The sequence below is a fragment of the Sander vitreus genome, chromosome 11 (assembly GCF_031162955.1).
Source record: "Sander vitreus isolate 19-12246 chromosome 11, sanVit1, whole genome shotgun sequence".
Classification (NCBI taxonomy): Eukaryota; Metazoa; Chordata; class Actinopteri; order Perciformes; family Percidae; genus Sander; species Sander vitreus.
This window is the reverse complement of record NC_135865.1, coordinates 25,954,411-25,973,047: the sequence shown is the minus strand read 5'-3', so window position 1 is coordinate 25,973,047 and position 18,637 is coordinate 25,954,411. Positions and strand designations below refer to the sequence as shown.

Genomic DNA, 18,637 nt, shown 5'->3' with positions numbered 1-18,637 from the left:
CCTTGCACGGGGCGTTTTCAGGAAATGTGTATGAACAGTCTGTCAGAGCTGTATGTTTTAAGGTGGACTGGACCCTTTGTGCCTGTCGAGCATGTTTTGCTTCTGCTTTTGTAATATCCAGAGTGTGCTGCGATTTTGGACTTAGTTGGGAAAATATGTTCTTTGGCTGAGTTTTCTGACCACAGCAGGAAATATTGTAGAAACGTTTCCCTAATAACTTCTATAATATCTGATGCACATATCATATTGTTTGTGTAACTCACTACAACTTGGCTTTAGTCTCATTTTTCCACTATATCACTGTGTGCTGTTGTAATTTAAACCTAAACTATGCAAGGATCTCTGACCAGAAATTGTATATGTGTCAGAGACTTTGACATACACTCATGCACTTTATTCTTTAAGAATAAACTAATGTGTATGATAACTGATTTATTTAAACTAATAAAAGTACACAAACTAAATCCAAGAGACTCTTATTAGAGATAGGTTTAAAAGCCCTTCTTGGCATGTGAATGATTTACATTTCAGCTTCAAGCAATACAAAGTCCAGTATGGCCACTAGCTCCTGCAGATTTTATACAAGAGTGAGGATAAACATTTACAAAGGTTTTGCCAAAAATGGCAAATCAAAAATTTTCATAATGGGGGCTTTTACTTGTAAACTATGCTCCTAGTCAGGCCCCTATTTTACCTTATTACATGACCAAATCTATGTTAACACTCAAACCAACTCTGTGTACACCCACACATGTGATTCAACATCTCATTCCAAAACAAAGGTCATTAAGGCCTTCCACAATATTTTGGATTTGCTCCCATTTAGCCACAAAAGCATTAGTGATCCCGGCCACTGATGTTGGGCGATGTTTCCTCTCCCATTGCGCTTGAATCTCTTCTTCGCCAAACTGGAAAACCATTTCTTTACGGACCTGGCTTTGTGCATAGGGGCATTGTCATGTTGAAACAGGAAAGGCCCTTTCTCAAACTGCTGCCACAACATTGGAAGCACACTATTGTCTAAACTATCATTGTATGCTGTAGCATTAAGTCTTCCCTTTTAAGTTTCTTGGAACTAAGGACAGCTCAAACCACAGAGAACATCCCCAGACCGAAAAGTAGGCACAGATGTGTCCACATACATCTGGCCATATGATGTCTTAGCAGGTTTGAGTATGTGTAGTAGTGTATTCATCCTGACAAAGTGGTGAAATTAGTCCGTATGCATGTCAAATATTCTGGATTTTTAAATGTGCTGTTGATGGACACTAACACTTTACTTTAAGTCCCCCCCATTAAGCATTTACAAACATTCACTGAATGGGTTCTAAAACACTATAATGTGGTTATAAGCAGCTAAGGACTTTTTTGTGTCATCAATGTGCATCTTTGTCAGTTATAATTCCTCCTGTAGGACTAGATCGGGCCTTATTTTTCTGTCCGAGCCCGGCCCGCGTTCGACAGAGCAGTAACCGAATCCGGCCCAAGCCCGACAGGAATTAAGATATTTCTGTCCGAGCCCGACACAGTTAAAATCCAAAAAATGTTCTCATACTAATGACACATGTAGCCTACGTTTGTTTGTGTGGAAAGCCCGCTTTTATTAAGCAACTGTAGGAAGGCATTCATAAATGTCAACAGATGAGCGCATCAGCACACACGGGCCAACAAGTGCACGTTAACACAGGCGCGCACCTATAATAAGCTGTTTTAAATTTAAAATGTTAAATGCCTTATCGCGCTGATGTGACCGAGCCCGACCCGAACATCATTTCTAAATATCCGTCCGAACCCGGCCCGGCCCGTCGGGTACCGCCAGGTCCCGACAGTTCCCAACAGGCTTGGTTCGGGTATCCATCCTCTATGTAGGACATGTTTTATATTTTCAATTGGGTTTTACTATAGGCTATTGTCATTCATTATCTGTATATAGGCCTACAGCAGCCTCCACCTATGGAGTTGATAATAGGCTACATTAAAACACTTAGGCCTAAATCTGCTTTAGACTAACTCTTGTGTAATAAACCATTTATTAACGGTTTATACTGTCTATCATTGTTGTTGGGTGAAAACCTTGTATGTCCAAAACTATTAACTTTATTGAGCTATTTACCTCAGACGAAGTCACCACGTCACTGTTTAAATATGTAAAACCCACAGATGTACGTAAAGGGTGACTAATAGAAATGATTTATGAAAGGAAATTAAAATGATGAAATATGGCGTTTCGAGGTCATTGCCCGACAGCGACGTTATAAATGATAAATAGGTGGACATAAAGTAAAGTGTCACTCACAGCTGAAAAAAATCAAGACATTTGAGACACACCTAGCTAAAACTAATGCAGTCTGATACAACAGTTCTTGAGCAAATCTTACCATCATGAAAGTTATAATATTCACTTTTTTTTTGCCAAAACCATTTTAGAAAGCTGTTGATTGGACTTTGAGGTCATTTTGGAGGCTGCAGTTTGTGGTGGCGTGTATACCGACAGGTGTTTTCATTTTTTTGTCCACCCCATTTTAGATCAATGAGGGTAGACTAAATACATAAATGCCTCTCCGTATAATTGTTTGATGTTTTGATTCCCCTGGTTATTTGAAATGCAGCCTTGTACTTCACCTCGCCACACATCAGTGACAGTTAGAGACATGTTGCAGACAGTCGCCATGGAGACCATTCACACCCTAAGCTCTCCCCAGCGTTCTTCTGTAAACACAAGTGTTTATCTTGGGCACACTGTACTTCCTTAAAACAGCCGTCTATCATGTTCACATTCCCTGCTTGGAGTTTGTCAAAATGGTTCAAATGTTAAACTGTTTCCTTGATGGCGCAAAACAAAGCCCTTTTACTTTGAATCATGACAGGCTGACATTAAAATCCTGACTGCATTCTGCACACACACACAATAACAACGTGTTTTTTGCCTTTTGTGTCACGTGTGAATTATTTCACCTCTACTTTTTTGATTCGAGGATTGTTTCTCGTTTTGCTGTCTTCAGTGAGCCAGTTTTTCTACAGACACGGTTTTATTTGTTTATGCCACTATATTGTAATAATATAAAAATGGCATGGCAACAAAGTACAAGGTGCAAAACATTTTGGGAAAAAAAGCAGACATGTCATGCTTTCATGAGGAACTTCAGCAGTGTTTGACAGTTTGACTGCTGGATGATAGAGAGACGCCTGAGGTGGAGGCTTTGACATGGAAGCGCTGACATGTCTCTGTCTCTGAGGAAGGATACTCTTTGCCTTGCAATAGCTATGAACGATCTAAAAAGGACACGTTCACAGTCATAGTTACAGTCTCCTGATTTTGAGTTCTGGCAACAACTGTCAACATTACATTTTAGAAACGGTCGGCAAACAACAAAGTTTACATTGTGGCATGTGTTTGTTGTGGGTTGGTCTGATCACCGGTATTTAAACTCAGGGACGTGCACAGGTTACAGGCTATTGTGGCCCGGGCAACAGCCCGTTTGCCCTGATTGGCTCAGCTGCCAATGGTGTTGTGGTTGCATCAATATGATAAGCCCATCATAAGTGAAGCTCTATCAAATTAAATCTCCATATCATTAAACTTGTGTTCATTTATTTTGCCCTCAGCGATGCCCTCTGCCCCCCGTCACGTGACTTTGTTTATATATTCTCACACATGGAGTGACGGTTTAGAAGAATCTTTGGCACTGCATTTAAAAGAGAGGGAAAGCCCTTCAGCCTTCAGGTGAGTTTTGGAAGTTATGGAGATAATGCCAAATGCCTTGTGAATAGTAAAAAAAAAAAAAATCCACTTGAGCGTTGAATAATGTGCAGCTTTAACGTTTGCGTCACGTCGCGCAGCACCGCCTTATACGTATCATGCTACGTTATCAACTAGAACTAATGACAGCCTATGTTGCAGCAGCAGGCTAACGTAGCTATGCTACGACCGTTACATTAGTGTGGCTCTGTAGAGAAGAGAGAGGATCAGGGATGTGATGGTTTGGGCTCTCTGGTCTTGAATCATGCTAGATTATACTTTGTTTACAGTCAATATGTTACGTGAATTTTCAACCTACAAGCAGATGTAACGTTAGTGAAAGCTTATTTTGTTATGATGTGATACATTAATGTCCCTATTGGTTAATGTAATAAACTTAGCTTCTTATTCTTTTTTTTAAATAAATGTAGAGCCTAATGTTAGTTGTGTGTACTTATGTATAACTATAAGTTGAGAAGAGAGAGAAAGAGCTCAAAGAAGCAGCTAAAAGAACTGCAGAGTGAGAGAAGCATTTGATAATGTCAAGCAACCATCCTACATTATTCATCTAATGTGAAGTAGACCTATTTTATCAGAAGCATTTTATTTAAGTTGGAGTAAGCTATAACTCATTAAAAACAAATGTTTCAATCAATAATAAATGCACATTATGCCTGTGCTGTGCATGGCATTGTTATGTTATTATTTTATGTGTAGACATAATACATACATACATACATACATACTATGTATGTATGTATGTATATATATATATCTCAACAATCAATCAAACATTTATTTATATAGCACTTTACAGCAACCAGCAGGTATCCAAAGTGCTTTACATCAGAAACCAAGAATAAAACAACATATCATACAATAAAAAGAATGAAACATAGAAAACAGTAAAATCAGAAAAAGCTTACATAGAAACAGGAGGAGGAGAGGGAAATTGTCACACCACTACTACATATTAAAAGCCATTCTAAACAAATAAGTTTTGAGTTTGGATCTAAAAAGAGCTACATCTGTCATTGCACATTGATGACATCTGTGTATATATATATATATATGTATATATATATATATATATATATATATATATATACATACATAAATATTATTTATGGCGCTAAATCATAACAAAAGTTATCTCAACCAGAATCATTGCAGTCACAGTCTAAAGGTCAACTGGCTGCACTTGTGTCTGTGTTCAGTTGTCTTTTAGTTTTTTAGCAGTGAAAAGTATACTGTATAAGTTTCTTTATTCAGATTCTAATAATTCTATTCAAGATAAGGCCCTACCACAAGGCTCCAGTGCAGAGAGTGCGGGAGAGCATGCGGAGCATCACTCAACAAATCAGACAGCTACATGATGATCGGATAAGTGTTCCTATAAAAGGGCCAAGTCAGTAAAAGTGTGTTAAGGAGAAATTAAAGGTACATTATAGAAGTTATTCAGAATTATAAGGTTTCTTTTGGAAACAGCTCCATCTTTGACGAGTTGGCTGAAGGGGGTGGGGGTAATGTGCAAACGTCTGTGCACGCCCCTGGTTGAACTCCTTTGTCGCTTTACTCCCCCGCCAAAAAAAAAATGACACTTGTGAATCCGCTGAGATCATAACTGAATCTGTGAAAGTAGTTGAACATTTTTTTTTCCCTTTAATACAATTTTGATGATTGATTTGATACATACAGTACACCATCATCATTTCTCACGAGTGTAGTGGTAATCTGCATGTAATCATATTACTTTTCTGTCTTTTATGTAGTAGTGTTTGGTATCCAGTTATGACAACAGTTTACTGCCTGGCGAAAATGAAGAACTACTTCGTCATACCTGTGTCAACATGTGTGTCAATCCAAGACCCAAGACATAAAACATAAAATAGTTCAGATGTTGAAATACAGTATAGGAATACAATAGGCTATATAATATACCGTGGAATACTGTACAGTACTCCACGATTTTGTGGAGTATTGTTCATGAAAAATCTAGTTAAAGAGGTACGTTTTTTTTGGCAGCACTGTCAAATCACTTAATGTTGACATCGCCATCTCCATCCGGCCGCTCCCCTGAGAGCTCGTTATAGATATAACCTACCTGTCCACAGACTGTGACGGAGACCCGCATTGAGCAGGAGAACACAGCAGCCAAGCACTGAGGGAAATGGGAAATGTGAACATGTCAGCTGCTATGCTCCAGAATTTGGCGTGTGGTTGCTGGTGAGCCCTGTGCAACTGTTCCCATGCATTTAATCCACTCTGGGTGCTTGTTTATTTGGCCCTGGTGCATTCCTGTGTGACAGACACCAGTGCACAGCCATCAACACCCGGCTCAATATCTTTATTTCTCACTAACTTTAGAGCAATGTTTTATTCAGGCCAGCAGTGGTTTCCATTCAGGAAGGCCAGCTACCTCACTGCCTTTTATTGTTCTCCACCCACTGCATAACTTCCCTCAAACTTATTACAACACTGTTTTTTTTTGTTGTTTTTTTACTGTTTTGATTTCCTCATTTGAACAGTTCAGTCTTGTCCTGGGGTCCGCTGCGCTCAGAGACAAAGTATTTAAAGCTGAGGCAATGAGCCACACACTTGTAGAGAAGTGTGATTAATTCTTTCCTTTGCCCTGTGCAAGAGGTATGAAAGCTCATTCGCACCGGGAATATTAATGCATTTGTCAGGAACGATCAAAGTCAAAATTATTTATTTGAACATTGATGACTTTCTTAGTGAAATGTATGACTTCATATCTCCTACTTAATACTGCATCAAATACATATTATGAGATAATCATAGTTTTAAGATGCAGAGTCATAAATAGGGGTTAGCCTATATTACTAGGAAGTGTTTATGAGATACTATCTCACAATGTTGACTTCCTTAGTCCTAATTAGTGTGTGTTGAGCAGGACACTGTTGTATCACGCATGTGTTGAAACACTTGACGGGCCAGGCGCCACAACTGGCAGCATATTTTTGTGTTACATTTTATGTTATTCATTATGCAGTTCACGGCAGGTCTGTTTTATGAAGATATTTAAATTAAGTACTTAATGTCACTGACCCAAAACCGCATATCGACGTCCGTGTACTACGCCTTGGCGACATTGACATTGTTATGTAGTGTGGGGCTGTTGTGATGTTTTTAAAAGTAGTTTATGCTATGCATTACGAGGTGTTTACGTGGTTGCCAATCCAAAATAATAAAGGAGTTGTTACATGTTACATGAACATACACCATTTTGGTTACATGTGGCATGAAGTCTGAGTCTTTCTGTCACTGCAAACCTTCAGTTTCCTCCACACTACTCTTTGCGATTCATTGCAAAGGTGCGCAAGCGTGGAACAGATCGTGCAGTGTGTAAAACAGGATTATCATCTGCGTATACGCGAACATCTTGCGCATGTCGGATCGATATATATATATATATATATATATATATATATATATATATATATATAACCTACCCTGAATGAATTAAGTGTAAACAAATTAAATAAATAATCATAATTTGAATTTCTGCTACATAATTTCCAAGTCATCATCATAATTATCAGATATTAACTCATTATTTCGAAGCACTTAACATTAAGTAATAATTCTGATTTACTACAACAAACTTGAGTTTATTTTTTTTCGCTTTTCAAACTTTATTAGTGTATTTGTTTTTGGTGGTGGGAGTGGGTTTCCATAAGAGTTGATGCTGCTGCAGCTGCAGTAACATGGGGGGGGGGGGGAAGCAGACAACGATGCATCGACCGTCAGATACTCTCTCTCTCTGGACTGCAGAGTCCTTTTTCAAACAGGCAGAGGCTTGACATGAAGCAGAACTGCTGCCCTCTGGGAAAGGGAAGAATCGCGTGTGAAGGACAGGAGGGCAGTTTTTTAACACAGTGAGATCTAACTGTGATCCATTATACCCTCAACCACGGCGCCATTAAAATGAAGAGAAGGTCGTATAATAAAGCAGCCTGTGAGTGTCATGATTCCTGTTCATTTGCACTTGTGTGGTCAATTAGTTTCATGTGCGATGTTATTAGTTGAGAATGGCAGTTACTACTGTGTGGTTGGTGGGGCAGCCAGACAGAGAGACTGAAGAAAGTAGAGCAAAAGAAAGAGAAAGAGAAAAAAAAAACTGAATGAAAGTAACAATGTCCATGGCTGATATTGTTTGAGGCGTGCATACTGTTACTGGTTTGAGGAGGTTAGAAATGGCAGGACTCATTAAATGTTGATTCATTGTCAATATTGTGTATTTTTTGTTTATATTTTGGGAGTCAAACTAAAAAAAGAATAGTTACCTTTACAGGAATGACATACAAGCACACATACAGTGGTCATGGGTTTAATTTCATTTCATTTAATTGTTTATCTCGAACAATCAACAATGTTGCAAAAAAAATAAAAATAAATAAATAACAATTAAAACCCCAAAATTCAAAAAAACAAAAAAATAAATAATAAAAAAGTATAAGTTCGAGAAGGAGCAGGCAGAAGCAAATTATTAGGTCTTATTAGGTCCTGCCCCTACTTCACAATATCATATTATTACAAAACAAATAGATATGCAAATACAGCATACAATCTTTCAGGTCTTATAATTGTCATCCTGTGTCCCATATGTGGCTACTTAAACTCTACGTTAACATTAAGGGAAAACTTAAGGGGAAAACTTTTTGCATTTGCATGTGAACACTGACATAAATGTTTCACTGTGATGATCCAAAAAAAATCTGGAAGGCATTACATATTTTTATGAGACAGCCACATGCTTCCTCTAATTGACATTACATACTGGCTGCCATTTTTTACGTGCCAAAAAGCACATAAAAAATACACAGAGGTTCACACTGCCTCCTTATTGCTTAACAACCCTTAAACATATTTACGGGATTTGATGATACTCTGAAAAGCTTTAGCATCAGGGTTGAACACTTGTTTTTGCACATGTAGCAATAGGTAGAAATGGACATGCAATAAGTGAAAAAAAACATTTAGATACATTTTGGTAGTGTCAATATTGGGGGCTGCATTTTCATTATTGATTAATCAGTTGATTGTTTGAGTCTATAAAATGTCAGAAAATAGCAAAAGATGCCCATTATTATTATTATTAGGTGATGTCAAACAACTATTCAGTTTGCTGCAGAGACAATGAAACTAAACTGCAAATCTGGGAAATCAAGATGCTGAAACCAGAGCATGTTTGACATTTCTGCTTGATAAATGACTTCAATGATGAATTGATTATCAAAACAGTTACCAATTATTTTCTGTTAGTGGACTAATGAGTGATTAATTGTTTCAGCTCTAGTCAAAATAACTCGCATCCCAAAGCAAAATGCTGTGAACCCTTTTTAAAAGAACAAAACACACACAACATACCAGGTAAATTACACAACTCTGCACAATTATTTCATATTGAGCATGCTGCAGTTGCTCCGCTGTGTTGTTCACTTTCACACGGAGACTTTATGTAACATCACATGTTCTAACATTGAGAGTGCACCATTTTGGCAGTTAGTATACCAACAATTACTACAACAGCAGATGATACAAGGGGTGAGCCCGTGGATGTCAGCCAAGCTGCAACTATGAAACACTGCTGTTGTAAGATGCATTACAGATGCAAATCACAATTAGAAACACTGGAACAAAGGTTGTTTGATAAAGTCAAGATAAAGCATGTTACTGCTGCCGAGTTTTCTTTGTATGATTTAAGGCAGGTGTGGAGAGAAGAGCAGAAAATGTAAGCTATTTTGGTTGCCATGCTTTTGAGTTGTTTTAATGATAAACAATGCAGGCAAACCTCCTCCCTGCTGGCACTGTTAAAGCCAGTCCAAACTACAGAGAAGTGAAATAAAACCTGCTGTAAAAACCAACGGAAATTTGGCAGAGATAGATTTGCCAAACCCCTCAGCTGGCCTCACAGGGCTGCAGCCGTGAGACCTGAATGTAGAGTATTGTTGTTTTACTGTTGACTAATTACTCGGGTTCCTGTGGGGGTGCGAGTCTCGGTGTGTCAGGATGTGAACACAGGAAAGTGTTGGTACTGTACCGTAACTGTGTGCATGAGAATGTATTCATCCCTCAACGTTGGCTGCAAAGACCTATTGCTTGCACACATTTCGTTCACAGCATTCCCCCCTTTCCGTACACGTTGCAACTTCTTTCCAATCTGCTGTGTCATCTATTAAAGTAAACTAGTTTTGCCAGTTCTTCTTTCATCAGTGGAATAACAAAAAAGAATTAAAAAAAAGCAAGATGTTCAAAATGTTTTGACAAAAATAAGAAATTGGGCTGTCTATCAATCCATCCGTCAGTCCAAAACAAGATAAGCTTCAATGGCTGGGGTGTCCTCTAGCTCACCCAGTAAGAGCGCTCACCCCAGATAGGCTGAGTCCTTTGCAGTGGCCTGGGTTCAAATCCAACCTATGGCTCTTTCGCTGCATGTCATCCCCTCTCTTTCTCTTCCCCTTTCCTGTCTATCCACTGTCACTGTCAATTAAAGGGAAAAGCCCCCTCCCCCAAAAAATTGTATCTAATCATCTATTTTGGATTTTTATAGCCCCCAGAAGATAAATCCCAGTGTTTTTGATAAACCCACTGACTTTTCCTCAAGTGTCAAGAGCAGGTTAACATTTCTTCCTGTGCAAAAGATATCTCAATCCATTTCCTAACTATGCTTTAGTTAGAAAGTTAGTAGTTTTAAGTTAACCGTTTTGATTATGATCGCCTGAAAGTCTTTTTTATTTAGTTTATATACACAACTAAATAGTTTTGCCTAATAACGTTTTGGAGAAAACGTAATTCCTGCGTCTGAAGTTTTTCCAGTCGACACACTGTAATGTTCTTGTACCGCACAGACGTCACAGAGAGTGTGGATGGCACAAAGCTACAGGGCTTTGACAATGGAAACATTTTGGTTTTGGTTAGGGAAATATCAACATTTTGGTTAAATATTGAAACAAAACACCCATCCTGTCTTGGGTCGAACCAAGACCACAAGATTTCCCAGAACCATAACCATGCGCTTCGAATAAACATAACCTCAGAAAAGTGAATCATGCTTAAGTTGCCAAAAGTGGATATTGTAGTGAAAACAATCTTTTTATAAATAATTCCTGTATGATCATAATGCAACTTTTTTGATATTTTTTTGATATTCTATCCTCCCAAAAACAAACGAGAAAACGACCGTATAGGTCGATTCAGCAAGCAGCTCATAACGACCCATATTTTTTGTTTCACGATTAATTATCATGAGAGCAAACAACGAAGTAAGGTGACAAAACTCTAAGAGCACCAAAACAAGGTTCAAACAAACACAGGACTTTCACTCAGGAGAATGGGGCTCGTGTCCTGTGTAAAACCTAAAGTCAATGGTTAATTTTGGAAATGAACCGACTTTTATGGACCTTATACTATATATTATATACCTTATATTATATAAGGGCATAACTTTGGTTTTAACATGTCTTGGGTGTGGAGATCGTGTATGTAATAAAGCGACGAAAACATCGTAAAAAAAACTAACGAAAAAAAACGTCAAAAGGTGACAAATGTCGGAAAAAGTGCCAAAAACTTAGACAAAAAACCTTAAAAAGGCAAGAAAAACGTCAAAAATATTGTCAAAAAATTCAAAAAGGAAACAAAAACGTGTCAGAAAAAGTGACAAAAACATTGAAAACGTGATAAAAAACTTTTTAAAAAGCCCAGTCTGGGCCCCACCCTCCCATAAATTACACCTTTGACCTTATACTCCATGACGCAGTTACATGTACCGCTTCATTTTTTCACGTGACTCAGCTTAAGCCAACCCCTGATGATTTCCTAACCCTAACTAAGTTTTCTTGTCTCTGCCTGCACTTAACTGGTTCGGTTTCACAAAGTTAACTACAAAGTGCCCATACTGAATGGCCTTTGAAATATGAAGCGGTGTAGTTGACTGTCTGCCATGTTTACATTGGTGGTTTCTGAGCCTACAGAGGAAACAGCCAGTGAGTCACACTTGTGTGCCAACAGACTGTAGGAGTTATGTAAAGTCTTGGGAGTTCATGTGTGAGCGTAGTGAGCTTGTAGCTGTAAGGGAAAGTGCAGGCAAAGATGAGCAAACCTAATATCAGAAGGTGAGTGAATATGTGTGAAGTCATTACTATCACTGTGAAACCAGAGGGAACTATTTTTAACCATTTTAGGTATCGTTTTCCTTGTAGACCAGTGTTACAATAACAGCTTGTGTTATAATGATCTAATCAACAGCATCTCCACCACGCTACCTGACCTATTAGTGAGTCATCGCCGTAAAAAGACAGTATGATATTTCAGGCATAGTTTAGACCCACATTATATAAATTCCAGTCCAGATCATGAAGATTAAAAACATATTTGTATAATTAGACTACCTACTGGCCAACTTAGGTTTTCCCTTTCATGCTGAACTCAGGGCTGTAGTGACAGAAAAAGAAACTGAGATCATGTCGCTTCAGGCTCCACAAAGGGGGCCTGAGGGGGCAATTCCCTCCCCCAGATACACACTGTTTGTATCTGGCAGGGTACTGTGGTTTAAATCCTACTGTTCACACCATCACATGTAAAACCTCAGAGATTTTCAGTGTATAGTGTTATGGCTGTTTACATTTCTTGTGGGGGGAAAACAGATCTAGCTAAATTATTTATCCCATCTGTCTCATGAGCCTGGTCCAAGCCAGTGCTCTAACGTTTAGCCATCCCGCTAACTATGGGATAGACGCCTGTCGAAGAAGGGGCCAATGTGTATTCCTGCCAGTGGTGGAAGAAGTACTAGAAATATCCTGTTACAAGTAAAAGTCCTGCGTTCAAAATTGGAGTCCAAAAGTATCAAAATAAGTATCAAACGTACAATACATACATACTGTTGGAGTTTAATCTACAGTAATACAGCCTAATTCATAAGGTCATTATATTTTGTATTAATAATTTGAATATGCAAAGTAACTTGTAGGGCCTGATCTACAGCTTTAAAATAAAGGAAATGGAGTAAAACATACTATATTTCCCTGTGAAATGTAGTGAAGTAGAAGTACAGTGTACCTCAAAAATGTACTTAAGTATACAGTACTTGAGTAAATGTGGCCTACATAAATACTTTTCACCACGGTTTCTTGCCTACTTTTCCATTGCAGACGGTGACATTGAAATGAAAACATTTGTTTATGAGTACACCGTTTCGAGGTCAGGCAGGTTTATTTAAAACAAATTAATACTGCCACCTGCTGGTAAAAAGACAGAGACAAACATCAGGCATGGACTGCATGGGTCCTCACAGGAATATAAGAATAGATTATGGATGCATTAAAGACAATGACAAAAAGGATTATAATAGCCAATTCTTATGAAGAACATTAGCATTTTAGCTCACAAGTAGTTTTGCTTATAGAACTCAAATGATTAGTCAATTAATCAATTAGTGGGTTGTCATCAAATCAATTAATTGTTTTGATAATCACTTTATGTTTTCAAGTAAAATACTTACACCTAGTTCCACCTTATAAAATGTGGGGATTTAAAGCTTATTTAGTTATAAACTTAATATCTTTGAGTTTTGGATTGTTAGGTAAAACAAGCAACTTGAACATGTCACTTGGGCTCTGATGGAACTATAATGGGTAATAATGGTAATTTCATAGACAAAACAAATGATCTATTAACAACTATTTATCTGAACCATAAGCGCAGGAAGGCTAAATTAAAATGGGTTGTTTTGTAAAAATGTGTTCATTTTTACATTTATTTTTTTAAACCTATATGTAGCTTACTTTCATCCGCTATGTACTGTAATCAGATTTTGATTTTTGCAGTAACAGACATGTTTGGATCCTCAAAAAAAAAAAGAAAGAAATAATAGTAAAAATTCAGGCAACGACTAGACGTACTCAAACGAGTCATCTACAAGACAGCACTTAGCAAAGGCCCTCGCTCCCTCTGACGTATTATTCTGTCGCCGGGTTGCGGTGATTTCTCGGGTCATCTCGGAGGGTTTTTGGAGGACAGTTAATCATGGCCCTGAGGGTGATCGGACTGGTCATCCCATCGGGAGCAACTGCTTTTAAAGCGGTGAACGTTGCACAGAAGGTAAGGACAGAAAACACACGGACCCTTATTTGTCCTGCATAGCGTGTAAGTTCACAAGGGCAAGCTAACTAGCTAGCGAGCTTCGTAGCCGCTAGCATCACAGTCGGTCGCCGACAGGCTACCAGCTGTTTTTTTGTATGATGTTCTTGTCAGTGGAGAGCCAATAACATGCCTGTCGATATACCAATTTACAATTATGCTATTTGGTTAAGCTAGTCAGTCTTGGTGTTGCCATATGCAGAGTTTTGAGTTTCAACCAAATATTTAGCCCTAACTTTATGTGTTATCTCAACACTCGGGATTCGATATTTCTACAAAATGTATCAGACTGAGGTCCCAATTAGGACTAAGCAGTTACCATCACAGACAAATGTAGTTCCACTAAGATGTGTTACCTGGCAACCGGTCGACTCTCATTGACATAAATGAGGTGGACAAAAAAAAAAAAAAAGATTATATTAGATTCAACTTTATTTTCATTGCACAGGGTACAGGTACTAAGACAGTGAAATGCAGTTCAGCATCTAACCAGAAGTGCAAAACGCAGTGAAGTGCAGAGCAATGTACATAATAATATAAAACATAGATTAGGATTAGGATGTCTTCCATAGTTTTGTCTGTGTCCGGGCTAAATTACTACCTGAGCACAGTGGGCAAATACAATCAGTTTATTGGGGTGGCAGTGACTTTGTAATTTTCATTAATTACAAATTAGTTTGGTAAATATGTACCATTAAAACACAATTAAAAACTGAAATGGTAAGGACCCTATGGTTGGTTGTGTATTTTACCTAATGTTGAGACCCTGTCCCATGTGTCAAATCTAGTTTTGAATATATGTAATACATCAGCTGAAATATTTTTTTTTTACATTGTGCAGTGCATATTCTTTAACAATTTTGAGTTGACATTTATTTTATTTATTTATTTTTTTTTACAAATAAATAACTTGCAGCAAACCTGAGGGCAGGGTAGTAGTGTTTCCAGATTTTTTTCCAGGGGCGGGTGGTGACTCTTCCCCCAAAAAGTTGTTGCGGAGCAAATGCACCACTTACACGCTGCTCTTTGCCCGGTGTAGCCAGTTTCGTTGATTATAGTGAAAGCGTAGTAACGTCCGCTCAGCATACGTTACACGTGCAACGTAGCCGGCCTAAGTTAAAATGAATTGAACTTTTAAGGTGAGGAACGAGAAGCAAATTGCCTGTATGTGTGAGAACAGCTTTATCTTGCGCATCTGTTTTTTTTTTTTTGTGTGTGGAATATATAGCATAATTACATAATTTTGTAGAAATACTTGGTTGATTTTTCGGACTTCGCGGGGCGAAATGGGTTGGAGGGAATCTGTGTTGATTAATCTTGCTCTGGTCTGTTAACCCCATGTTATCAATTGAAAGGTGGCGTTTTTTTTTTTTTGTGTCATGCAGGCAGGTGTTCACACCAGCTCGGTGAGAAGCCTACGGTATGGCTGGTTGGCCTATGTGCTGGGCGAGAGGACGACGCCACGGTTAAAGCGGTACAGCAAAATCATCACCTTGGACGGCAACTTGTCCTCAGGGAAAGGAGCACTGGCCCAGAAGCTGGCTGACAAGCTGGGTAACTATCTCACTGTAGGGACCCTTCATCAGGGTTTGCACCAGCATGGGTACACTCCTCCAGCGATTCCCCTCAGGTGTGTCGTCATGTAGTGGATGTAAGAAGGCATTTACAGGCTAAAATGTTAAACTCCTTCAGTCCTGGGGCTAAAATGGCTGAAATTTCAATTGTGATAATGCTTACTGCACCAATGATTGAGCGCCTGACTGACAGTGGTATATCTGCGATTATCCAATATTGGCTGATAATGTATAGCATACTGTGGACATTTTGCGAAATATTCTTACTTGTCTTATTGGGAGTTAAGTCCAATTTAAGGTCCTGCGTTAAATCGACTGCGTGGGTACGTGGGGGTAGTACTGTGGCGGGGGATGCTGCGGGGGAGCCGGGAAAAAAAACCCCGGCGGCCTCCGGTTAAACGTTAAGACCAACGTCACGCTATGTGACAGGTGTGAGACTCCCGTACAGTAAACGGGGAAACATCACTGCCTCTATTGCTACCACAAGAAAGTTTTAAAAGGTACACTGTGTAGTGTTGTAAGTATTTTATTAGCTAAAATCAATGTCTTCATTCATAAATGTAGCCCCATTGGTGTAAAATTAACTCTGCCAATGATCTGACTCATCCCCGTAAGCGAAGAAATTCTTATCTGTATTTACATTGGACGGGCAAGTCCAAGGAGGCTTCCATGTCGTTCCGCCATTTTGAAAAACGATAATCGCTGAGAGGGACATTAAGCGTCTGTGACTGAAACCAGCTGAAACGGAGAAGGAGATCAGTGAGAGGAGCTTGTCACTGCCCCGACAAAAAGCCTGCACTGCCCTTTAGTTCATAATGGAGGATCATACTTATGCCGAGCCACAGGAGAAGGAATCCTCGTCGCCAAAAAAAGCGAAAATTGGAAGACATGTCGTCATAGCTTCCTGGTACATAACTGCAACCGTAGTTGCAACACGCGTTTAAAAAAAGCAAGGCGCTAGAGAGCACTATTCGTCTGAATGCAAAATATTTTGTTTTCACCGCTAGATGGGAGAAATTCCTACACTTTTTAAAGCTATGAGGGTAAAAAGAAATCGAAACACTAGCACTGAACTGCCCCGGAGTTTGTGTCCAGCTGAATGTTTTCAAAACGAAGCACAGTCGATCTCTTTCTCCGTGAAATCAAGCTGCATTCAAGTGCAGTCAGGAACGACGGTACAGTAACGTTACTCTCCTTTCCATGGAAGCTTAATCACCTTTTAGATATGATTGCTATTTCAGTGTTAACATAAAAAAAAAAAAAGACGGGAGGGAGGGAGAGCCTGTATGAGGCAGAGGCAATAATACAGTACATTGACAATAATACAGTACATTGACAATAATAATACTTTGCACATTTCTGAATGTGCATTTGTTAAGCACCATTCAATTAAAATGTGACTGTGAACTAAAATATGACCGCAGATTGTAGTTTCTGTATTTATTACCAAAGCATTTATCAGTAAGGAGAGGATGGGATAATGGACTACAACTTAGAGTTTAGGCAAGAGTGCAGAAAAAAAGCCACACAAAAATGGCCAAGAGGAAACAATTTTTTTTATTTTGTTTATATACACATGATCTAATAAGACAAACGTAAAATAATTAGGCAAAACGCATATCGCCTGTTCATCTACTTTATCACATGACATCTGACCACCTCATGTTTCATGTTAAGAAGCCAATTCTCCACCTTTAAACATGACTGAGCCTCTGACATGGAAGATTACTGGGAGAGAAGGGGACTTTCACGAGCATGTTTACTTATGATGATATGTGTAACTTATGATTCTGTATGTACAGGGATGCTCTACATGCCCGAGCCTGACACTTTCTACTTGGACAAGATGACCGGCGAGAAGGAGCCACTTCCTGTTGACTTCAACGGGATGTGCAGCCTGGAGAAGTTCTACACAGACCCCAAAGCTGCCGACGGAAACAGCTACAGACTGCAGTTATGGATGTACATCATGAGGCTGCTTTACTACGCCGACGCGCTCGAACACCTGCTCACCACAGGTACCGCTGACTCACAGATGCACTGGAGCTTCCCGTGCTCAGCTCAGCGTCCAGTTGGGCCATTTCCATGGCCAACGGCCAAAATCACATTTGTGATTGTCATATGCAATTATACAATTAAGTTTGTGATTCATTTTAAGCAATAATATTAAGGAATGTGTGTGTATAACAGGATTTATAGTGTGTTCACTCGCATACATCCTGATCTTCTTCTGTGTTTTAAGGCCAAGGAGTGATCCTGGAGCGTTCTCCCTTCAGTGACATGGTCTTCCTGGAGGCCATGTTCAAAGAGGGATACATCAGGAAGGAGTGTGAGTATATCACTAGGGCTGGGTTGAATTAATCAACTCTCCAATTAAAATAATTCTTTCTTTGAGTCGATCAATAAAATCCTGAAATCGATCTTTTAAAAAGTGCTCATTTTCAGGTTCATAATTGTATTTAGAGGTTGTACCAGAATAGGTTTATGTGGTTTCATTTTCAAAAAACACCATATATTTGTTGTACTGTGTTGAGCTCTCTGTTTTAGCTACAGAGTGAGACATCTCACTTCTGTTACATCTCTGTTGGGAATCGCACATGCTCAGTAGCTAGGTAAGGACTACTAGCCAGTCAGAAGCAGAGTATGAGGGAGTGCCATGCTAGCAGCTAGGCGAGCATTATAACGTGTGTTACAAAGTGACCACGTTTGTCTCTGAAGTAAAGGCTGGACTACAATAGAGCTGTTTGGAGCAGTTGGTGAACAGTGTTTTCTGTTGGAGATGGTAAGTCCCTTTGGGGGGGGGACTTTGGGCTTTTTCAATTTGTAAACCTATAACGTGCACAAAAAAGATATATAACACAATAAAGGAAAGGGAAAAAGCATATGAGCACTTTAATATGTCAGTATAATGTTAGTCCTGTTAAATAAAGAGTACTTTAATCAAACCATTTGGGGGTCAATTCTTAATTTAAACATTAATCTGGTGGGGTTGCTTCTTGCTTGTACAATTTACAGCAGAAGTTCAGAGAATCTCTTTTATGACCGAGCAAAATTGGTATCGGTAATTTCTCTAACCTAACTGATGTTGAATCTAAAATGCAATCGAGTCGGGACCCTGTGAATCGGATCCGGGAAATCATTGGCGATACCCAGCCCTATATATCGC

General features: G+C 39.0%; 1 protein-coding gene across 1 annotated transcript in view; it reads left to right on the top strand.

Moving 5' to 3' along the window:
• Window positions 1–13,705: 13,705 nt before the first annotated feature.
• ndufa10 (NADH:ubiquinone oxidoreductase subunit A10) overlaps window positions 13,706–18,637 on the top strand; it is an 11,274-nt gene continuing 6,342 nt past the window's right edge. The window contains exons 1-4 of the mRNA XM_078262538.1: window positions 13,706–13,858; window positions 15,283–15,451; window positions 17,274–17,489; window positions 17,714–17,800. Coding sequence (XP_078118664.1) covers window positions 13,784–13,858; window positions 15,283–15,451; window positions 17,274–17,489; window positions 17,714–17,800 — 547 coding nt within the window. The 5' untranslated portion in view covers window positions 13,706–13,783. The remainder of the gene's footprint in view (window positions 13,859–15,282; window positions 15,452–17,273; window positions 17,490–17,713; window positions 17,801–18,637) is intronic.